Source organism: Filicampus tigris, chromosome 7 (genome assembly GCF_054856515.1).
Source record: "Filicampus tigris isolate MCC_2025a chromosome 7, RoL_Ftig_1.0, whole genome shotgun sequence".
Classification (NCBI taxonomy): Eukaryota; Metazoa; Chordata; class Actinopteri; order Syngnathiformes; family Syngnathidae; genus Filicampus; species Filicampus tigris.
Genome location: NC_141223.1, coordinates 12919340 through 12937497, shown reverse-complemented (window position 1 = coordinate 12937497; position 18158 = coordinate 12919340). Strand labels below are relative to the sequence as shown.

At 38.7% G+C, this 18158-nt stretch overlaps 1 protein-coding gene across 2 annotated transcripts; it reads left to right on the top strand.

The window, feature by feature from the left end:
* The first annotated feature begins 1427 nt into the window (after positions 1-1427).
* Positions 1428-17657, top strand: LOC147144817 (capZ-interacting protein). 2 transcript variants are annotated; one of them, XM_086036868.1, is made up of 6 exons: positions 1428-1620; positions 11463-11546; positions 11628-11693; positions 12945-13025; positions 13909-14145; positions 16110-17657. In XM_086036868.1, the coding sequence occupies exons 1-6, from the start codon at positions 1615-1617 to the stop codon at positions 16380-16382; spliced, it is 747 nt and encodes a 248-aa protein (XP_085892994.1). In that variant the 5' UTR covers positions 1428-1614; the 3' UTR covers positions 16383-17657. The 2 variants fall into 2 exon arrangements, with proteins under 2 accessions (XP_085892994.1, XP_085892992.1); XM_086036866.1 differs by having other exon boundaries at positions 11340-11546.
* Positions 17658-18158: the final 501 nt, after the last annotated feature.

Here is an 18158-nt window from a genome sequence, read left to right as displayed (position 1 = left end):
GGAGGTAAATAGCGCATTCATCACAATCTTTCCAAGGAGCTGCTCTTCGCCATGGATCACCACGCACACACAGAAGACAGAATGCGTATGTGCTGTGACTCATCGTTTCCAGACTGGCACCTCCTGGCAGGCCAGCGTGAGTCTTCCCCTCACGCGTGGACCAAATGAGCCGAAGGTCAGGTCCTGAATTGATGGACAAGTAGCCTGACCTCCTTGTGTGTTTGTTTGTGTGAGCAAAAGTGTCATCACGCCTCCCTCGAAACCTTTCACACACGCCTCCGACATGTCGCTGACCTCCAGTCGCCCCAATCACATGCTATATGTTCATAGTTGTTATCGTCAGACAGATTTTAATATTACAAAATTGTACTTGTTTTGGTTGTAGTTAACATCACCCTGAGAGCTTTTTCTAATATTTTGGTCACTTCACATAGAGTCATTTGAATACATAGCCAATGGAAGATAGGGAAAGGAAAGAAAACACAATACTAAAAACTGAATGTTGATTTTACATAATGCTTGCATAATTCAAATAAACGTCTGTATTTAATCCAAATTAAATAAAGAATCAAAAATAAGGATCCAGTATGATCAAAAGGAATACAAGGCATGCATTTGTCCTCATGATCACCAGAGGACGCTACAGTAAACTGCTGTCGTGGCTTCCCTGCAGCAATGGTTGTCAAACGTTTTAACAGAAAAAAATATTACAAGTTATTCACTGTAACACTGCGCACAGTTAAACATCAAGACTGCACTCAAAAAGAGGGGGAAAACTACATAAACAATGTTTCAATTAAAATGCATTGCACACAAATGTTACATAAAATTGTTACCTCAAGAAATGATAAACAAACTAGCTTTTTAAATAGTAAATGCCAATGTATTGAACTTAATGAACTTAAAAACATGATTTTGTCACGATTTTTTTTTTTTATGGAACAAGGATGAAGTTATGTGACCCTCTTGTGTGTCACCTCAGATTGGTGTTTGATGGCTGAGGCAAATAATAAATGCAAACTAATAAACGAGACTTTGAAAATGATCAGTATAATTTTAGACCAACAAAGTGAATGCAATGTAATCAAATTAAATAATTCTGACTTCATTAATTTAGTTAATTTATGGTCTGAATATCAGTCATTATAAACTAGATGTATAGTATTTTGCTATTTTGTAGATACATATAAGAAAAAGCTCTGTTTCAAAATTAGTGTACAATAATAAATGATTCAATGAATAAATACTTTTTGGAAGGTGTGCCTCAAAGCAATGTTATGTTTGGAAAGGCAACAGAACGTAAAGCCAGTTAAGAAGGAAGTTTAAGCTTTTATTTCTTTTATTTTGAAAAAAAATATTTGGAAATAGATTTACTCAACATGTCTGACTTGACAGCTCTCAGAAAAACAACGTGAGTAAAAGTCACCTTCCTCCTCCCCCTCTTCCTCCTCCTGGCCGATGGGACTCATTTATGTGCGGATATAAACAAACATAGCTCCACTCTTCTTGTCACATGCACCTTTTTCTCGACTTCAAGACCTCATGAAATAAGTCACAAAAAAGAAGAAAAGGAGGAGTAAAGAAGGGACGACTGAGTGAGGAAAATTCTCCAGGATGGAGGTAACAAGTGACTTTCCTGTCATCCGCCCATAAACATTTTTTCCTCATAAAGAAATGTTCTTTCATTTTATTTTTGTTGTAAAAAGAAAGAAGTTTACAAATATTTGTAGTGGAATGGTGGGTAAAACGTCAATTAAAATAAATTAATTGGCATGCATTCTATTTTTAAGATTTTAACTCAGCCTTGCAGGCTAGAAACTGACTTTTTTTTACAATGCAAAAAGCTTAAACGTTGATTTTATTTAAATGTAGATATGTGAATAAAGTAACAAAACATGTCAACATAAAAAAAGTAGACTTATTATTATTATTATTGTTATTATTATTATAGCTTGAGATAGCTAAACCTAACTTTTATGTCATGTTTTTTATAATAAAAAATGTTTAACAGTTGATTTTTGATAAATTAGAGATTTGTAAGTGAATTGAATTGAATTAAGATGAGATCAAAATGGAGGTCATATTTTTGATGCTAACACAGCCAACAGACAGACCCTTCTCCAGTTTTAGCCCGACCTAGCTATATCTAGCTAGTGTCTGGGGTTTGTTTAGAGCCAAATTACTAGCTTGCCACTTAAGCAACCTTGGACATTTTTTAAACGGTGCTATATAAGTTTATTGTTTATTTTATTATTATTAAGTGTGAAAAACATTCCGTCAAATCTAGCCACATGAGTCTTCAGACATTTTGTCCAAGATGGAGCTTGCCACTTTAACTCGGAAAAGTTCAGTCAAATAAGTAGCTAGCCAGTTTAGCTTGTAAACATGAACTATGTAGCCAAGTTAACCTGCAAACGTTAATTTAGCTAACCAGTACCACTTTAGTTTTTAAACCTGTCGTGAATGTACCAGCTGGTCACTTTAGTCTGTAAACATTCATTTAAATCAATTAGCCAATATGTTTTCTTACTTGCTTCAGGTTTTTATTTAAAATAAAGTCCACTTAAAGCGCATATATGTTGAAGATGGACTTCACTTGGTCTGTTAAACTGTAGTACAGTATTTGACTTTTTTTCCTCTTTTTGTTTGGCTACTCCTCTGTGGTATTTCCCTGATGGCTTTTTTAGCAGTGCCCTCCCTGTAACAGCAAAACAAGCCCGTCTTTTACTTCACTTAAATTAAAGTTATTCCCAGTTGTTTCGCGTGTGTCATGAGGGGCCGCCCGGCACCACCCTGCGGCATATGGGAGCCAGCACAGGATCTGATTGGGACACCAGATTCTTGTGGTTAGCGAATAATGTTGACACCGCTGGAGAAATAAAGTAGATTCCTTATGTAATGTTCCGTCATGAGAAGTCATTTGACTTGTTTTGGACCCGGCGACGTCGTAGTAGAGCTCTTGATTGGCGGCAGATGTCGTATCAGACGGGCTATGTTTACAGGGTGGATGCCTGTCCTGTAATAGGAAACAGACTCACCACATTAGGAATAGATGAAAAGGGAAGTTTCCTGGGTGAACACAGTAAACTGTAAACTGTAAAATCATGCGATGTATCTTTTTGGTCTCTTTTTAGGAAAGTTCAACTTCAGTAGTTTGGCTTCTCTGTAGGAAAGCACAACACTAATAGTTTTTCTCGTTTTAGGAATGTGCTAAATCTTTAGTTTTTCTTTTGTTTTTGTTTTTTTAGGAAGTTGCAACATCAGTAGTTTGTCTTCTTTTTAAGAAAGTGAAACATAAATACTATAGTTTGTTTTCTTTTCAGGAAGTTGGCAACATCAGGAGTTGTCTTCTCTTTACCAAAGTGCAACACTACGAGTTTTTCTTATTTTTCGGAAAATGCTACATCATAGTATTGCAACATCAATAGTTTGTCGTCTTTTTAGGAGAGTGCCATATATATACTGTAGGCCTAGTCCATTTTCTTTTCAGGAAATCACAACATCTACAGTTTGTCTTCCTTTCAGAAATGTGCAACAGAAAATGTTTTTTTCAATATTAAGTAAGTGCAATATGAATGGTTTGTCTTCTATGGGAGAAAATGTAGTGACAATAGTTTGTCTATTTTTTTAGGAAAATGCAACATCAATCATTTGTTTTCTTATTAAAAGGCAGAAATATTGGGTCATCATTTTAAGTAAGTGCATTAGTAGTTTGTCTTGCTTTTGGGAAAGTGTGCCATCAATAGATTGTCTGATTTTTAGAAAAGTGCAATGTTAATAGTTGTTCTTTTTATGAAAGTGCAGCATCCTTAGTTTTTCTTTTTTTTAAAAAAGAAAGTGCAACCTAATTGTTTGTCTTCTTTTTAGGAAAGTGTAATTAATGTCAATGGCTGTTGTCTGAATGTAGACAAGCGCGATAGAAATAAACAAATGGATCTTACTCCACGTTTTCCTGTTCAGTATCAGAGGCTAAGGTGCAAACTACTTGCCGAAAGGACCTGTACATAGTGCGACCTGTTTTTTTTGTTTGTTTGTTTTTTTTACATTGAGAGGAAAACACAACAACTTTCTGGATTGCAGTACTAGCTATTTGGATGTTTAGTGGTTTGGAATGAGGTCACCACTGTATTTTCAAGTGGTGATTGACAAACATCGTGTCACACTTTCCTGAAAACGCCTCCTTCTGCTTCAAAAAAAAGTATCCTGCAAACCACATTAACTTTCTATTTGGACCATGGGGAGGGCCAGACAACAGTTGAACACTGTGACTGGATTTGTGCTCAGCTAGAAGGGGGAGTGGGGGAACCCTCGTTAGTTCCCCGCCGCTAAAGTGTTCTTGAGGAGAATCCTGCATCCTGCTGGTGCACTGCGCAAGTCGGATTCTGGCTCGGTATGAAGCTTCTCCAAAAGTGCGATGATGTCATTGGACGTTTTAATAGGTCTGTTTTTGCGCTCTGCTGCCTTTACAGATGTGGCATCGCAACATTTTGGTCTCTGAGGGCTCGGGCCAGACATTCGACGAGTTGATTTAGATACCGTGTTAAGCACCGAGCCTTGCTGTGAAAAGCCAAAATCGACCATTCATTGGTAAAATAAAAAGGTTTCTAAATACCTCTAGATGCCACAAGTTGTCAGCAAGGCACAGTTTTTGCATAAATGGAGCTCCGCAACTCACTTCAGCATAGTTCCTTGGCTAATAGAAAAGCAGCAATTGGTGTCAAGGAAGGATCATTACAAGATATAGCTCAATTGCAAAGATTGCCTAGCAATCCCAGCTCTGGTGTTTAGTTGGTCTAGTGCCAAAAACAATTAACGTGGTTTCTTTATGTCTAAGTGATAATTTATTTAGCTCGAACCAATTTTTTAAATGTGTTCAATTCATTTTCCAAAGTTTCAGTTTCAGATGTTTATAATGTTTCTGTTTCAGATTTTCTCCAGAGCAGTAGAGAGTTGTGTCATTGGCAAATAAGACAATTTTAAGTAGTTTTGTGACACAGTATATATCATTTATATACAATATGAATCATTTGGGGGCTAGCACAGACACTTGAGGAATCACATGAGTGATCTTCAGTTGGTTTGATGTTATTGAACTGCACATACTCATCTATTATCTAAATAACAGTTTTATCTATTTATATGCTACACCTCTTATGCCATATCTATCTAATTTATTAAATAATATGTTATGGTCTATAGTGTTAAATGCTTTTTTTTTTTTTTTAGATCTATAAAAATCCCAACGGTAAACTCTTTTTTATCAATACTAGCAGAGATGGGCATGCCGTCCCAGGGATGGGCATTTTACTAAAACTTCGCATTCGTTATTCGTCATCCATCTGCAGCGTGGGTACCCTTCGGTCGTCCGTCATTCGCCTTTTTTTTTTCGTGAGGAAAAAAATAGTACCCATCTATAGGCCGGTCCTATAATTTTAAACGGCCGTCCGGCGGCGAGTCCGACTAGCCTTTCACTACAGGCGTGGCATATGCATTACAGCTTTTTTATTTCCCCTTTTTTCCCCCCAATTTTTGCAGGTCCATGTGAACTGGGACTCCTATTTTCCTCACCAGGAGTGTAAACTTACCTCAAAATGAAAACATAATGTGTTTTCTTCCCCTGCTATCAGCAAAGAGTCAGACACTGAGCCTTGCAAGTTTCCGTGTAAAAACCTACTATGGTGTTAAGAGATAGCCGGGGTGGGAACCACAGCGGTGTGGATAAGGAGGCCCGAGAGGAGGAGACCCAAAGAGGCCACGTCCAGTGACGACATGCAGAGTCAGCTTGAAAAAGTTAATCTGTTGCGTGTCGTGGGGCTGAGAAGCAGATCCAGGAAGAGGAAATGTCGTTATCTTCACTTTATCACCGGCTTCCTCAAGCAGCAGCGACTCAAAATGTGTCGACCAGCCGCTCGGCGTTGCCTTTTTTGGTAAGATGGAGAGCAAAATCGAACAATCAGTGCTTCTCCTTGGTGGCTCAAAGTAACGCCGTGTTTTACTGCTGCTTGCAAAAGACTGGAGGACGAATTAGCTACTTTCGGATTTGACCCGTTATTTTCTAATTTAGTCAGAACAAAGGATTCATTCCTCCTGGTGTGTTTTTTGACTCCCAAGTTGTTCTAATTCCAAAATATTGTTCATAAAGGAAGAGATATAACTTTAATTAATTTGTTGCAGCCTCAAACTGACACCATCATAAAACATTTAATAACTGTAGAGCGGATCTTTTTTAAATTAACATTTTAACATTTTAGGTTCACCTCCATGGATCTTTTCTTAACAAACACAAGCAATAAATTAATCTGTATTAAAATAAACAATATCAGATTTACCATACATAAATGTTTTGTTTTTATAGATTAGGCTTACTCTAAATTATAGGGAACTTAACCCTGAATTAATATGAAAGACACTTTATTAATCTACTTCAATTAGAGTTGTTAACTTAACACTTTGACTTGTAGTCTTTTAAACTTTCAGGATGACAACTTCACAAATTTATTTTGAACGCATATGGCATGAACAGCAAGTCATAAGTAGGTTTTCTTCTTCTTCTCCTTTTTTTGTGTTAAAACCTGTGGCGAAAAAGTGACATTGCCATCTACAGGCTGGGCATACAGTAAATATTGCAGCCTTTTCAGTCACTTTTTGCAGATTAAAAAAAAAAAATGTAATTTTGCATTCACAGATTGACCTTAAAGAATAATTAAATAGCAAGTGTTTTCATGTGTCATTTTCAAAAATGTACCCCGCTAAAAATCAACCCAGGCCAATCAAGCTTTAATAATAGAGGTCAAAGAAGGACGCTCTTGATAGTTCATCATCATTCGGCAGTCAAGTGGCATTTAAAAGCTCGGTGGCGTTTGTTTTACTTTGTAATTTACACTCACACAGCATGTGAAAGCAGAGTAGAACAGGGAGATATTCAAGCCACAGGCCACACGGCAAAACCGAGAAAAAACATTTACAGTGCGTGGCTGCTTAACCTCTTCGGCCAACTACGACTCCCAGAGGTCGACGCGTTGGATGTTTTTGGCATATTTGGCCTACAAGTGTTTTACGTCAAAATATTACTGTAAACTAGCATAGGTTAGCGATAGATTATGGCAGGATTCCGTCGAAAACCAGCGACCGCTGTATTCCGTCCATTTGTTTTGATTTTTGTTTTTAATGGTTGTTTAAAATCAGATCCTCTCTCTGCTGGTCATGTTCATGTGACTGATGACAAATGGAGTTAAAGAAAGTGGAGTTAACATTTTTACGCTTCATAACCACTACTGTACTGTGTTATGTTGCTGCAAACCAGGCTCCAAGCTCTTGAGCCAGGCATGTTTTTTTTTTCTTTTTTTTTTTTTTTTTTGTCGGTTTTCTTTAGATTTCTTGCTCCACTGCTTTTATATCCATCGGCCAAGTTAGGATTCTCAGAAAACCCGCAGCCAGAGACAATAGCTTGCTTTGTGTGGTCTTCTGCCGGGTCGTACGGGAAACCTTATGTGTGCGTCGATAGAGCCAAATGCCTCCCGCTGAGGGTTCAAATTGTCTTGTGATGACCAAAGCTTATCGAAACATATCCCACGAGTAAGATCTCTATCTGGAAAGTGAGTTGGAGCAGAAATAGACGAAAGCACGGACATTGTGATCGGTTGCTGGAGTCTATGACTTCTAAAGAAAAACACGTGAACCCCCAGCACCAAAAATTTGGACTGAAATGATAGCATGGTGGTTTTTGAACATGTTCCCAAGTGGTGCATATGACAGGAAGTGCAGTCACACTCCAACAGTGTCAGCAGTGTTATTTGGCCATGTGATTGATGTCTTATGTTCGACAATGCTGTCAAATGGGATCAAAAATTCCCCAAATGGCCTCAAGCCATCAAATTCCTCCGGTGTCATTGATGACTTCTTTTGCTACTAAGATTTTAAAGTGCTTTTTGTGTTCCGCAAATAAATGTGATTTTTTTTTTTTTTTGTATTGCGGAAATCGTTTATATTGCAGCCAATCAGAGGCCATTTTGGTTCATGCCTTATAAAACAAATAAGGCGTTGCAGCCTCCTGACATCAGACCCCCTAGTTTCACCAGTTGACGTGAGAGTCTAATGTCTATCATAAGAGCTACAAAAAAAGTTACAAGGATACATGCCCAAAATTGAACAGGTTTGAAATTGAACAGGAAGTTGGCCATTTTGGTTTGAAGCAGCCATTTTGGGTGAATTCCAGGGCTTGTAATTGGAGAAATAGCTACTAGGGAATTCGCCCAAATGAGCCTCAATAGGAGGCAGATTTCCCAAAGGGTTAAATAACGAAGCTTTTTTTTTTTCCAATGGCAGATAATATGGGCGGAGCACGGCTTGCTATGATATGCTGTGACGTACTTTTGACCAGATTTGGCAAAATCTCAACATTTGAACTGCCTTATACCTTTTCCCATCATGGTTTCCTTATATAGACTTGCTTTGTCGTTGGATGGATTTTTTTGTATGTTCCAGTCCAGATGTGGTCCAGCCCATATGGGGACCCTTCTGTCCCAGGGGCCAGTCAAGGCAGAGCAGCGATCCAGGCTGCCTGGCTTTGTTACGGGGCTTTTTCCCAGGCCTGTCAACCACAAATTCCCACTCGGGCGCCGCATACTGTACATGTAGCTGATTGCTAAATATGGCTTGTAGTTAAGAGGATCAGGCATGTGCTGAGAAAGACAAAGTATGTTATCAAAAGGGGTTTGTGGGTTTGTGATGGAAAAACAACAATGACTTACTCAAGCAAGCTAACATCATCACAGCTCAGGAATGATGGTCTTAAATCAGATCAATAGCAAGAACGGCAACAATATTGATTTTGAATTATCTCAACACAACTGCCGACATGGCGGTCAGCACTCTTCAGTCTATATTCTATTCATTTTTACAAAAGATTACCCAAAATATTCGATTGGTCATCGATTTTCGGAAGTAAACAATGTATCGGCTATTCTTATGATTTTTTTTTATATATCGTCGCTGTCCTGTGAAAAACACTTATCGCCAATTTTTTTAATTTTCACGTTCATGCGATGTCTGTAACGTGGAAACATGATTCATGTAAAAATAACAAAATGAAATAAAAAGGGAGAAGAGTGTTTTTCACATGACAGCGACGATATATTTAGATTAAAATTCACTGAAAAGGGGTCAACACTCTACTATTTCTAATACTCAACAGATGCTTATTACTGCTTATCAGCATATTTTCTATTTATTCTGGCTAAATATGACTGTGAAAATTGGACTGGGCAGAAGCAGAAGCAAAAAAAAAAAACAATCAGTGTATCAGCCATGAAAATGTTCAAATCTCAATTCATTTTAACAAAAGACGACACAATATTTTTACACCAACCAGCAACTGCAGAAGCAAACAATTAGAATACCGGCCAGTAAAGAGTTCAAGCTTTTCTGTGTATGTATTATCTATTCATTTTTACTAAAGTTGACCAAAACATTTGACCTATCAGCAAGTTGCTGAAACAAACAGTTGTTAATAGCTGTTTGTCACTGTTTTTTCAGTTTATTTTCTATTCATTTAAATGAACAAATCAATTCAACCGAGCAGCAGGAGCGTGCAGGGGGCATGGGGTCACCGTAGCGGTGCCCGCCCGGGATTTTCAATGATAGTCCACAGGCAGTGATTTGTGATGTTGTTTGACTTTTATCTTAGGAAAGAGCTCTTTTTCTATTTTCTGTTGGGACTAACAAAAGTTGAACAAAAGTATTGGACCAAACAGTGATTTTTGTACTACACAAAGTGTTTGCCTGTCAGGAAAGCGTAAAAGAGCTTGGAGGGGTGGGTGGTCCCATGGCGTTTTTCTGGGCCGTGCTTCAGGGCGTCGGCGGCCGATGCCCTGAAGTCATACGTTTGGGCGGTGGTGGTGAGGTCATGCTGACAACATGACTGGGGGAAAAAATGGGAAAATAAAGCCTGTGATCAAAATGTGTGTGTATCTAGCTCAGGCAATGGTTTGTGTGTACGTTGCCATGGGTTACGCGTCAAAGCGTGCGGGCAGGGAGGGGAGGCGAGCGTTCACACCTAAGAAATTGGAGGCGGCTGCTTGGACAGCTGTGGCACCCAGCCAGAGAGAGAGAGACTGAGAGAGAGAGAGAAAGAGAGAGAGCGAGAGAGAGAGAGAGAGAGAGAGAGAGACAGACAGAGAGAGAGAGAGAGAACGGGTCTAACTGTACTTCATGTGGACAAAAGAAGTCCCCAGAGAAATGTTGATGTTATTGTGGCCTCTGGGACGAATTTAATATCTCATAGGTTCAAGTAAGTTGCTAATATAGTTTGAGTCACATGGGACAACATTACTGATTGGCCTTGGGCAGATTACACTCACATGGCAACAAAAAGAGACATAAATTTAATTGGATAAAAAAAAAAAAAAAGGTAAAGTCAACACACACATTGGAAGTGGTGCAGCCAAAACAATTGCTAGGAAATGAAGAAAACAGACTACTGTATTGGGAATAAATTAATTTAATTGGATAAAGCAAAATTATGAATTTAGTTGGCAAATGTAGGTGAGTAATTCTGATAGTGTTTAGGTCAGAAGAGAAGGCTTTTTTTTTTTATTTGGAATTTAAAAAATATTTTTAGGTCATTTTTGACACGCAATATGACAAAAGGGTTATTTGCAATATGCAGCAAAAACAGGTAAAAACAAAAATAAGGCCAGTAATAATGTTATAAATAATAATGCTTTGTTTATTTTTGTAATATATTTTGCATAAGTATTTTTCTGAATTTTCTTACTTTCTTTCTTTTTTTAACCTTACTGTGGGTCATCTTGAGCTGTAATATAAAGAGCCTTTAATTTGGTGTGGCATGAGTTGCATTTTGAAATAAACACACATGGGTATGGGAAGAGGATGAGGGAAAATGAATTTTATTATACATGTACATATAATTTCTTTTCATTTTTTACATTTATTTTGTGCATTTTTAAATTGTATTACACACTGTGAGCTGTCCTGCTTCTCTCTGTGATTGGAAACACAAATAGCTGAGTATGGGGTCATAGCCAATTATAAATAAAATGAGCAATTACCAATATTACAGAAAAAAAAGAAAACTTATAGTCCATCTTCTGTATTGTTTATGCGATGTATGCTAGTGTGCACCAGCCACATTGTACTACTGTTTTTAATGGCCATTTTCAAAGTGGTCATAGTGACATTTAGCATGATTAAATAAGAATTCCCTTCCATATGTTAAAAAGAGACATCAATACGCAGCATCCACAAATCGATTAGCAGATAAATTGAAAACAATAACCCAAGTGTATGCTCATTTTCCTTGTTTTTCTGATATGCAAAAGGCAGCCATTTGTTGCCGACCGCCCCAGGATTTCAGAAGCATTTGAGGTCATGGAAGGATGGAAGGACAACAATCAATAATGTGAATGTTTCTTCTTGTCTTATGCGCCTTGTTGCCAAACAAGCATTCTCCATCCAAGCTGTCGGTGGCCGAGCTGGCCGGCAGGTTCAAAGGTCATATACTACCCATGCCCGCTGCCCATGATGAGGTTAGACATGTTAAATATATTTTACTCACGTTCCACCAGCTACTCACGTTTGCATTGTATTTTTTTCCTCTTGTTTTGCAGTCACCCTTTCGACAAAAATCTCCATGTTCGCTGAGGCTTCCCAAAGATGATGTGCAAGAATCTAATGTGAGTGATTTTATGGCTTTCATGAACTGCCACCATAAAACTTTCGATTACGTCCCAAACATACTTCACCCTTGTTCGGGTCACATCGACCCGTTTTGACATCAAAAAAGAAAAAAACCCTTAAACGTGGTTAGTTCACCCTGAAAACCAGTGGGCATCTGATGTCAATTCAACATCAACATCATTCAATTGATGAACATGATTTTTATGGCATACTCACTTGCTCCTTTCGCTATAAGGACGGCTCAGGATTTCACGACACTACGCGCTGGCACGCATGGGAAATGTGGTTGATCATTGTCAAAACACTACCGCTTTTGTCCACATGGCGCCGCCATAATCAACAGAAACTGACATATGACATAGTGTTGCTTTAAATGTATACGCTGGTAGAGATTTTTACGGTCTATCTCACACAAGGACATACTTCGCATGCAAAGGGATAAGGGACTAAATGTTAACAGTTAGTTAACAAAACAAAATTGCTATCCCGGATCCTGGTGGCTGGAGGCTGCCGATACCAGCCACTGATAATCAAGGCAAAAAAAAGAGAACAAAATCTGAAATCAAGTAAAGTCCTTCTCTGTAGTATAGTTGGCATTACACTGCAGCAGTTTTTCACAATTTTTTTGTCATTGTGTTTAGTGAAATTTTATATTTCAAAAGTACTAGAGATATTGAAACTAAACGTGGTATCGGTGAATACTCGAAGAGTGAATACTCCTACTAGTATTGGTCTGAAAAAAAGTGGTACTACTTGATAACAGGGGCGGAGCCTCAGGTGGCCACCCAGATTGACAGACTGCCCACCCAATGAGATTCATGAAAAATATATGTACTTTGAAATTTTTAGTAAATGATTATTAAATCATTAAGAATGGCATAATTGTGGTTGTCCAAGGAAGTTCTGAACTTCACATTATTCAGTTTGTCATTTTATTAGAATGTACGATGTGTTGGGATAGGAGGATTGTGCTCAGTGAGGGAAATATTCAGGCCCACCCTGATTTTACCAGGCCCACCCATTAGCCACATTCTGGCCCCTTCTTGATAGTAGATACTTTTATGCAAAGAAAGGAAGTAAAACTGTAAAAAAAACATTAATCATCTGTTATTACGTCAGCTCTAGTATTACATTTTGAAAACATCTGTAGTTCACAACATAACATACACTTTAGGGCTTGACCCAATCTGCAGTTCAATCTATGAATCAGTCCCTGCAGGACTTTGAAGTGTGCGTTTGTTTTCCAGACGAACACAAATGGAACGCTCTCCACGAGTCCTGTTAAAATCAGGAAGAAGAAAAGCTCCTCCATCATCGAGAGACTTCAGGTACTGCACTGCTGCCACCTGCTGTTCAATCACCACCACCACTACGCTCTGTAGTCTTTCAAGCGGTTGAGATGGGGAGCACTTGTCCCTGTTGAGGTCAGATTAACGAGCTCATAATGGGATCACGGCCCCGCGGGGCCTCTAGCAAGGCTTGAAATCGCCAGCATTGTCACACGCGTCGTGTCAGCCATGGGACAAAAGGGCTGCCGCTTCTCCCTCTTCTTCTTCTCGCCTGTGCAGGTAGGACGGATTTATGCCAGTGGGCCACAATCTTAAAAAATGTGTGTGCTCTTTTTATTCACTATATGCATGTTAGGAGTGCTCAATTTATTGTGGTCACAGTCCACATTGTGGATGTGGTTTCCCTCAGAGGGCCTTTGTGACTGTAAAAAACATGTACGGTAAATATGTACTTACCCCATCGTATTATTACCCGTAAAAATAGACACTCATGTTGACATATTTATGTACCATACCACACAATATATGTATATGCTATTGAAATGTTGCTTATGTACTTCTGGTTTGGCACAATCTGCATTTAGTTACCTTGTACTTGTGGCTTGTGTAATAATAACATTTCATTTAATCTACGGTAATCCAACATACCGAACACTGTACACAATTGACCCGACCCTGACTGACATCCGTATATATAAGAAAGAATTTGGTGAAAAAAGTGCAAGGCTTGTAAAGACGATAGGAGAAGAAAAAACCCATTTCGCAAGAAACATGACGTTAATGTGCTTCCTTGCCTTGACACGTGTATTATCAAGGAAATAGGACTGAGTTCCAGTGATCCAATTTGTTTGAGTGTTATCTGTTCATTTGTGTGAATTCTCGTCTCAAGTCTCAAGTGTCTCCCTCCCCATTTCCACCATAGGCCAACCTCGCTTTGTCGCCAACTACCCTGCTACCATCGCCCAAGGGCGCCGAGGTGAATCGACAAACTGATTCACCGTCTCCGCCGCCCCCCGCCGCCATCGCCACCACCGCGGCCCCGCTGAGCCCCACCCTGCAGCCCGCCCAGCTGACCGTGGAGGACGAGGAGGAGGATCAGGAAGAACCCGTCAGCTTTGACAGCCCTGCTGAAGCGGCCTCGCTGCCCACCTTCCACAAGGTGACATCACCCCGCCCACCTAAACATTATGTAACCACGTTCAGAAATACTAACCGACATTAACGACATAAATTCTTATATCCGCTCTATGAAACTGTATCAAATTATTCCCAACAGTCTATTGTTTTAATTTTGTCGTGTTTATCTTGGCTGCGTTGCTTCCGGTATGTATATGTGCATGTTACATTTTTTTTCTCCAGAATCAGATTTCAGCCTCTCTTGTGTTGCCAAGTCAATCTAATCTGCCCAGGGCCTTCAGGATCAATAGTGCTGTTCGATGTAGCTCTTTTTGTGCTCAGACCAAAGCCCTATCTCTTGTAAAAGTAGTGTTTTGAAGCCATCTTTTGACATCTAATTGCCAAGGAACTATATTGGACTGAGGTCAGGAGCTTCTTTGAGACAGGCCTAAATCTCTTATGGTATCTATTGCCCAGTTCTCGGGGAGGCCGCCAATAACTTGCATTTTTTTTGCTCTCGGTGACAGGGCTCAGTCCCTCAGAGGGCCAGCTCACTGGTCCACAGTATGCAATTCAAAATAAGCATCTCTCTTAACTATGATGCATTTTATTTGCGATCCTTAAATGGTTTTATCAGGTTATTATATAAATATTGACTCTGAACTTTGCGTCGCAGTTTCTTTCTGTTATATTACATTTTCATATGGTATTGATGGTATGCCCATGTGGTCATGGTGATATAATCAAGGTTAGGCTACTTATCTTATCTTATTTTACTTAGCGGTGGATTATGTCAGATTAATCCCCATTGAAAGCCTAGGTGCCAAAAGAATTGCCTGCCACTGTTTGATTTTGTAACTAATGAATTGCCCCGTCTATTTTAACTGCACACGTGTACTACTGCACTTATTTTCTGCTATCACCTTGACCGGAGCACTTCCATTCAGCTATTTGCAAAGCGAGCGGTGACGTCACGCGGCGCCCATGGCGTGTTAGCTCAGCAGGTATCGCGCGCCTCAGATTAGCCTCAGCGGCGCACACCATTGAAGACGTAATCCTATTATTAGCATTTAGTGTTACTATGGGTGAGAGAATTTCTCACACACAAGTGACTCTCCCTCAGTGAATAAGTTTACGCGGACAATGCATTGTAATGGTTAGTGATTTTTCTTTTTAGTCGGGATAACGTTACATTGTGAAGTGGCAAGGGTTGTCGCGGTATGCCAAAAGTCACGATTCAGTTCACATGGGGTAAGGGAAGAAAATTCAAAACATAAAAGTGCTTTTCTGTGGAACACAAAGATATAACAGCTACTTGTAAAATTGCTAATCAGTGAAAGAGTTTCAAATAATCGATAATAAACACAACAAACTAAACTAAAGAAACTTTTGTCGATTGAAAACGTAACCACCAACAATGGCTCACCTGTTTTCTGAGGCTGAGCCATGATTGGTCATTATCTGAGCCCTAAGCAACTGTGATGTCATTTTCGGTCGACAGCAAGTGGCAAAATGACGGCCCCCTGAGATGGACAAAAACGGCTGGATTTGACTATTTAACTCATATTCCACAAACACAATATTAATCAGAATGCCATGTTTTGACTAGTAGGCTTGCGTAGAGCATAGCCTTTTTTGAGGTTCACTTCCTCCTTAATATTTTCTTCTCAGGAAAACTCAAGTCTTCTTTTAAAGTGCAATTTGAATAATTGGTTGCCTTTTTTAGTTCAATGACACATCAATAGATTGTCTTCTTTTTACAGAAGTGTAACAGGATTTGTATGATAATTTGTCTTCATTTTAGGAAAGTGCAACAACCATTATTTATGTAGTTCAGAGGAAAGTGCAAAGCCATTATTTTGCCTTCTTTTTAGGCAAATGCAGCCTTAGTTGGTCTTTTTGAGGAAAGTGTGACATCATTAGTTTGCCTTCGTTTTAGTAAAGTAAGTAAACACGACACCCTTCATCTGCAGTTGAGTAAAGTTAACCTTTCCCTACGTCTGCCAGACTCGTGTACGGCTGTCGTTCAAGAGGCGTCCGCCCACGAGACACCACAGAAGGTCGACGGGGGAGGAGGCGGCGCTCTTCGGCAGTATCCCGTCGCCGTGTGAACTGCACTTGCCCCAAGTCAACGGGGACATCATTTTACAATGCCCGGACCGAGTCACCCGTAAAGAAGGCGACGGGAATGATGTTGAGGAGGAGGAGGAGAACAGAGACTGTGAGGAGGAGCAGGCGGAGCGAGCAAAGACCCCCCCAGAGGAAGAAGAGGAGACTTGATAAGGAGGAGGTGCGGCCGCAGCAGACCTATGGAGGAGATGCCGACGCGCGCCACTGATCTGTGAACAATGATTATGATCTCAGAAAACCCCACAGATTTTGGAATATTTAACTGCTCTCTCTAACAGGACAACTCGCCTACTCTGTCTCCATTAGCTGGCCATTTTTAGAACATGTCCACATGTATACGCATGGAAAAGACAGATTGCTGTTTATTCTTAGCCATGCAAGAGCACAAAGGAGCATTAGGGCCACCCTGAAAGTATCTATGATAAAAATGACACTCAGAGATTAAAGTTGTAATTTGACCAAAAAAAGTAGTATTTAAAGGTGTAATTTTAAAGGAATAAAGTGTTTATTTTTCTGACTTTTTTTCCTCAAAATATACAAATATATTTGCTTAATATTGCAACTTTGAACTTGAAAAAGTACTACTTTTTATCTACACAAAATGCCATTGTTTTTATTGTCATTGCATTACAATCAGAAAGTAATCAATATCAGAAATGAAACTTTTTGGATTGATGGATGAATGGATCCAACTTTTTATTTTTACATACAAAACATTTTTCTTAATAATGTACATTTTTGTTCATACAAATTTATTCTTGTATTATTGCTACTTTCATCGGAAATATACAACTTTTTTGCAAAAGTACACCAACTATTTTTTGAACATATTGTATGTGATTTAATTCTTGTAATATTACACATTTATGTAATATTACAACTTTAATCCGAAAGTATCTATTATGTTATTCTTGTAGTATTACAAATTGAATATCCAAATATAGCCTACAACTTTAATCTTGAAAAACTATACATATTTTTCCTTGAAAATACTTATTGAAAATACGACATTCTGTAATACATATTAACTTTTGAAATGTATACATTTGTTTTCTTAAAAATAGATTCAACTTTATTGTTGTAATATTACAAATTCAATCTAAAAAATACACAAATTGTTTTTGTAAAATTGCAACGTTGATCTTGGAGTGTAATTTTGTTGTCTTTTTAGTGTGGCCTTTATATTCCTTTGTAAAGAAAACTCCCATTTGTAGATATGTATTTTGTTTTACTGGGATAAATATGGAATTATATTTCGTAAATATTTTAGCAGGTATTTAAAAGAAATGACTAAAACAATCACCACTATTATATACTTCCCTTGAATATTTTTTTTCTGTGTGTTGTTTACTGCTTGTCTTTTATTTTAATGCACATCAGTCTGGACTCAGGTATGGGTCATTAAAAGCCATGCATTAAAACAAACAGGTTGCTCTTTCTGTTACCTTAAAAAAAAATCTGTGTTTTGTACATAAAGCAGACCTGGAGAAAGTACGGCACAGGGGCCACATCTGGCCGGCCCACAACCTCTGACCGCGGCTTGCACAGTGACCATGAGGTCAAAGTAAAACATAAAATATGTGCTTTTGTTTTGAAAGTTGTGCCTTTATTTTATGTGCACACATGTGGACGCTAGTAAAAGCAAGGTAGTGAGCACGCGCTTTCCAACTTAGTGAAGTTTTCACTATATTTGGTGATTTTTCTGATCGCTCTAGCAACTATTTTTTAAAAAAGAGATTAGCAAAAATGACAAAAGTGGTTACCAACTTTCTTATCTCCTGCATGGTGGAGGGAAGATGGGCCAAGAAGATTTGGCCTGCTAATACTGTACTCAAATCTACAGTTTCATATCATCGCTGTCCTGTGAAAAACACATATGTCCAATTTTGGATTTATTAATTTTTTTAATTTTCACGTTAATGCGAT

Excerpts from the sequence above, each read along its gene's own strand:
- LOC147144817 (XM_086036866.1), top strand. The coding sequence starts at position 11,424 with ATGTTTCTTCTTGTCTTATGCGCCTTGTTGCCAAACAAGCATTCTCCA. Across the intron at positions 11,547-11,627 it reads TGCCCGCTGCCCATGATGAG|TCACCCTTTCGACAAAAATC; the intron begins GTTAGACATGTT and ends CTTGTTTTGCAG. Across the intron at positions 14,146-16,109 it reads CGCTGCCCACCTTCCACAAG|ACTCGTGTACGGCTGTCGTT; the intron begins GTGACATCACCC and ends TACGTCTGCCAG.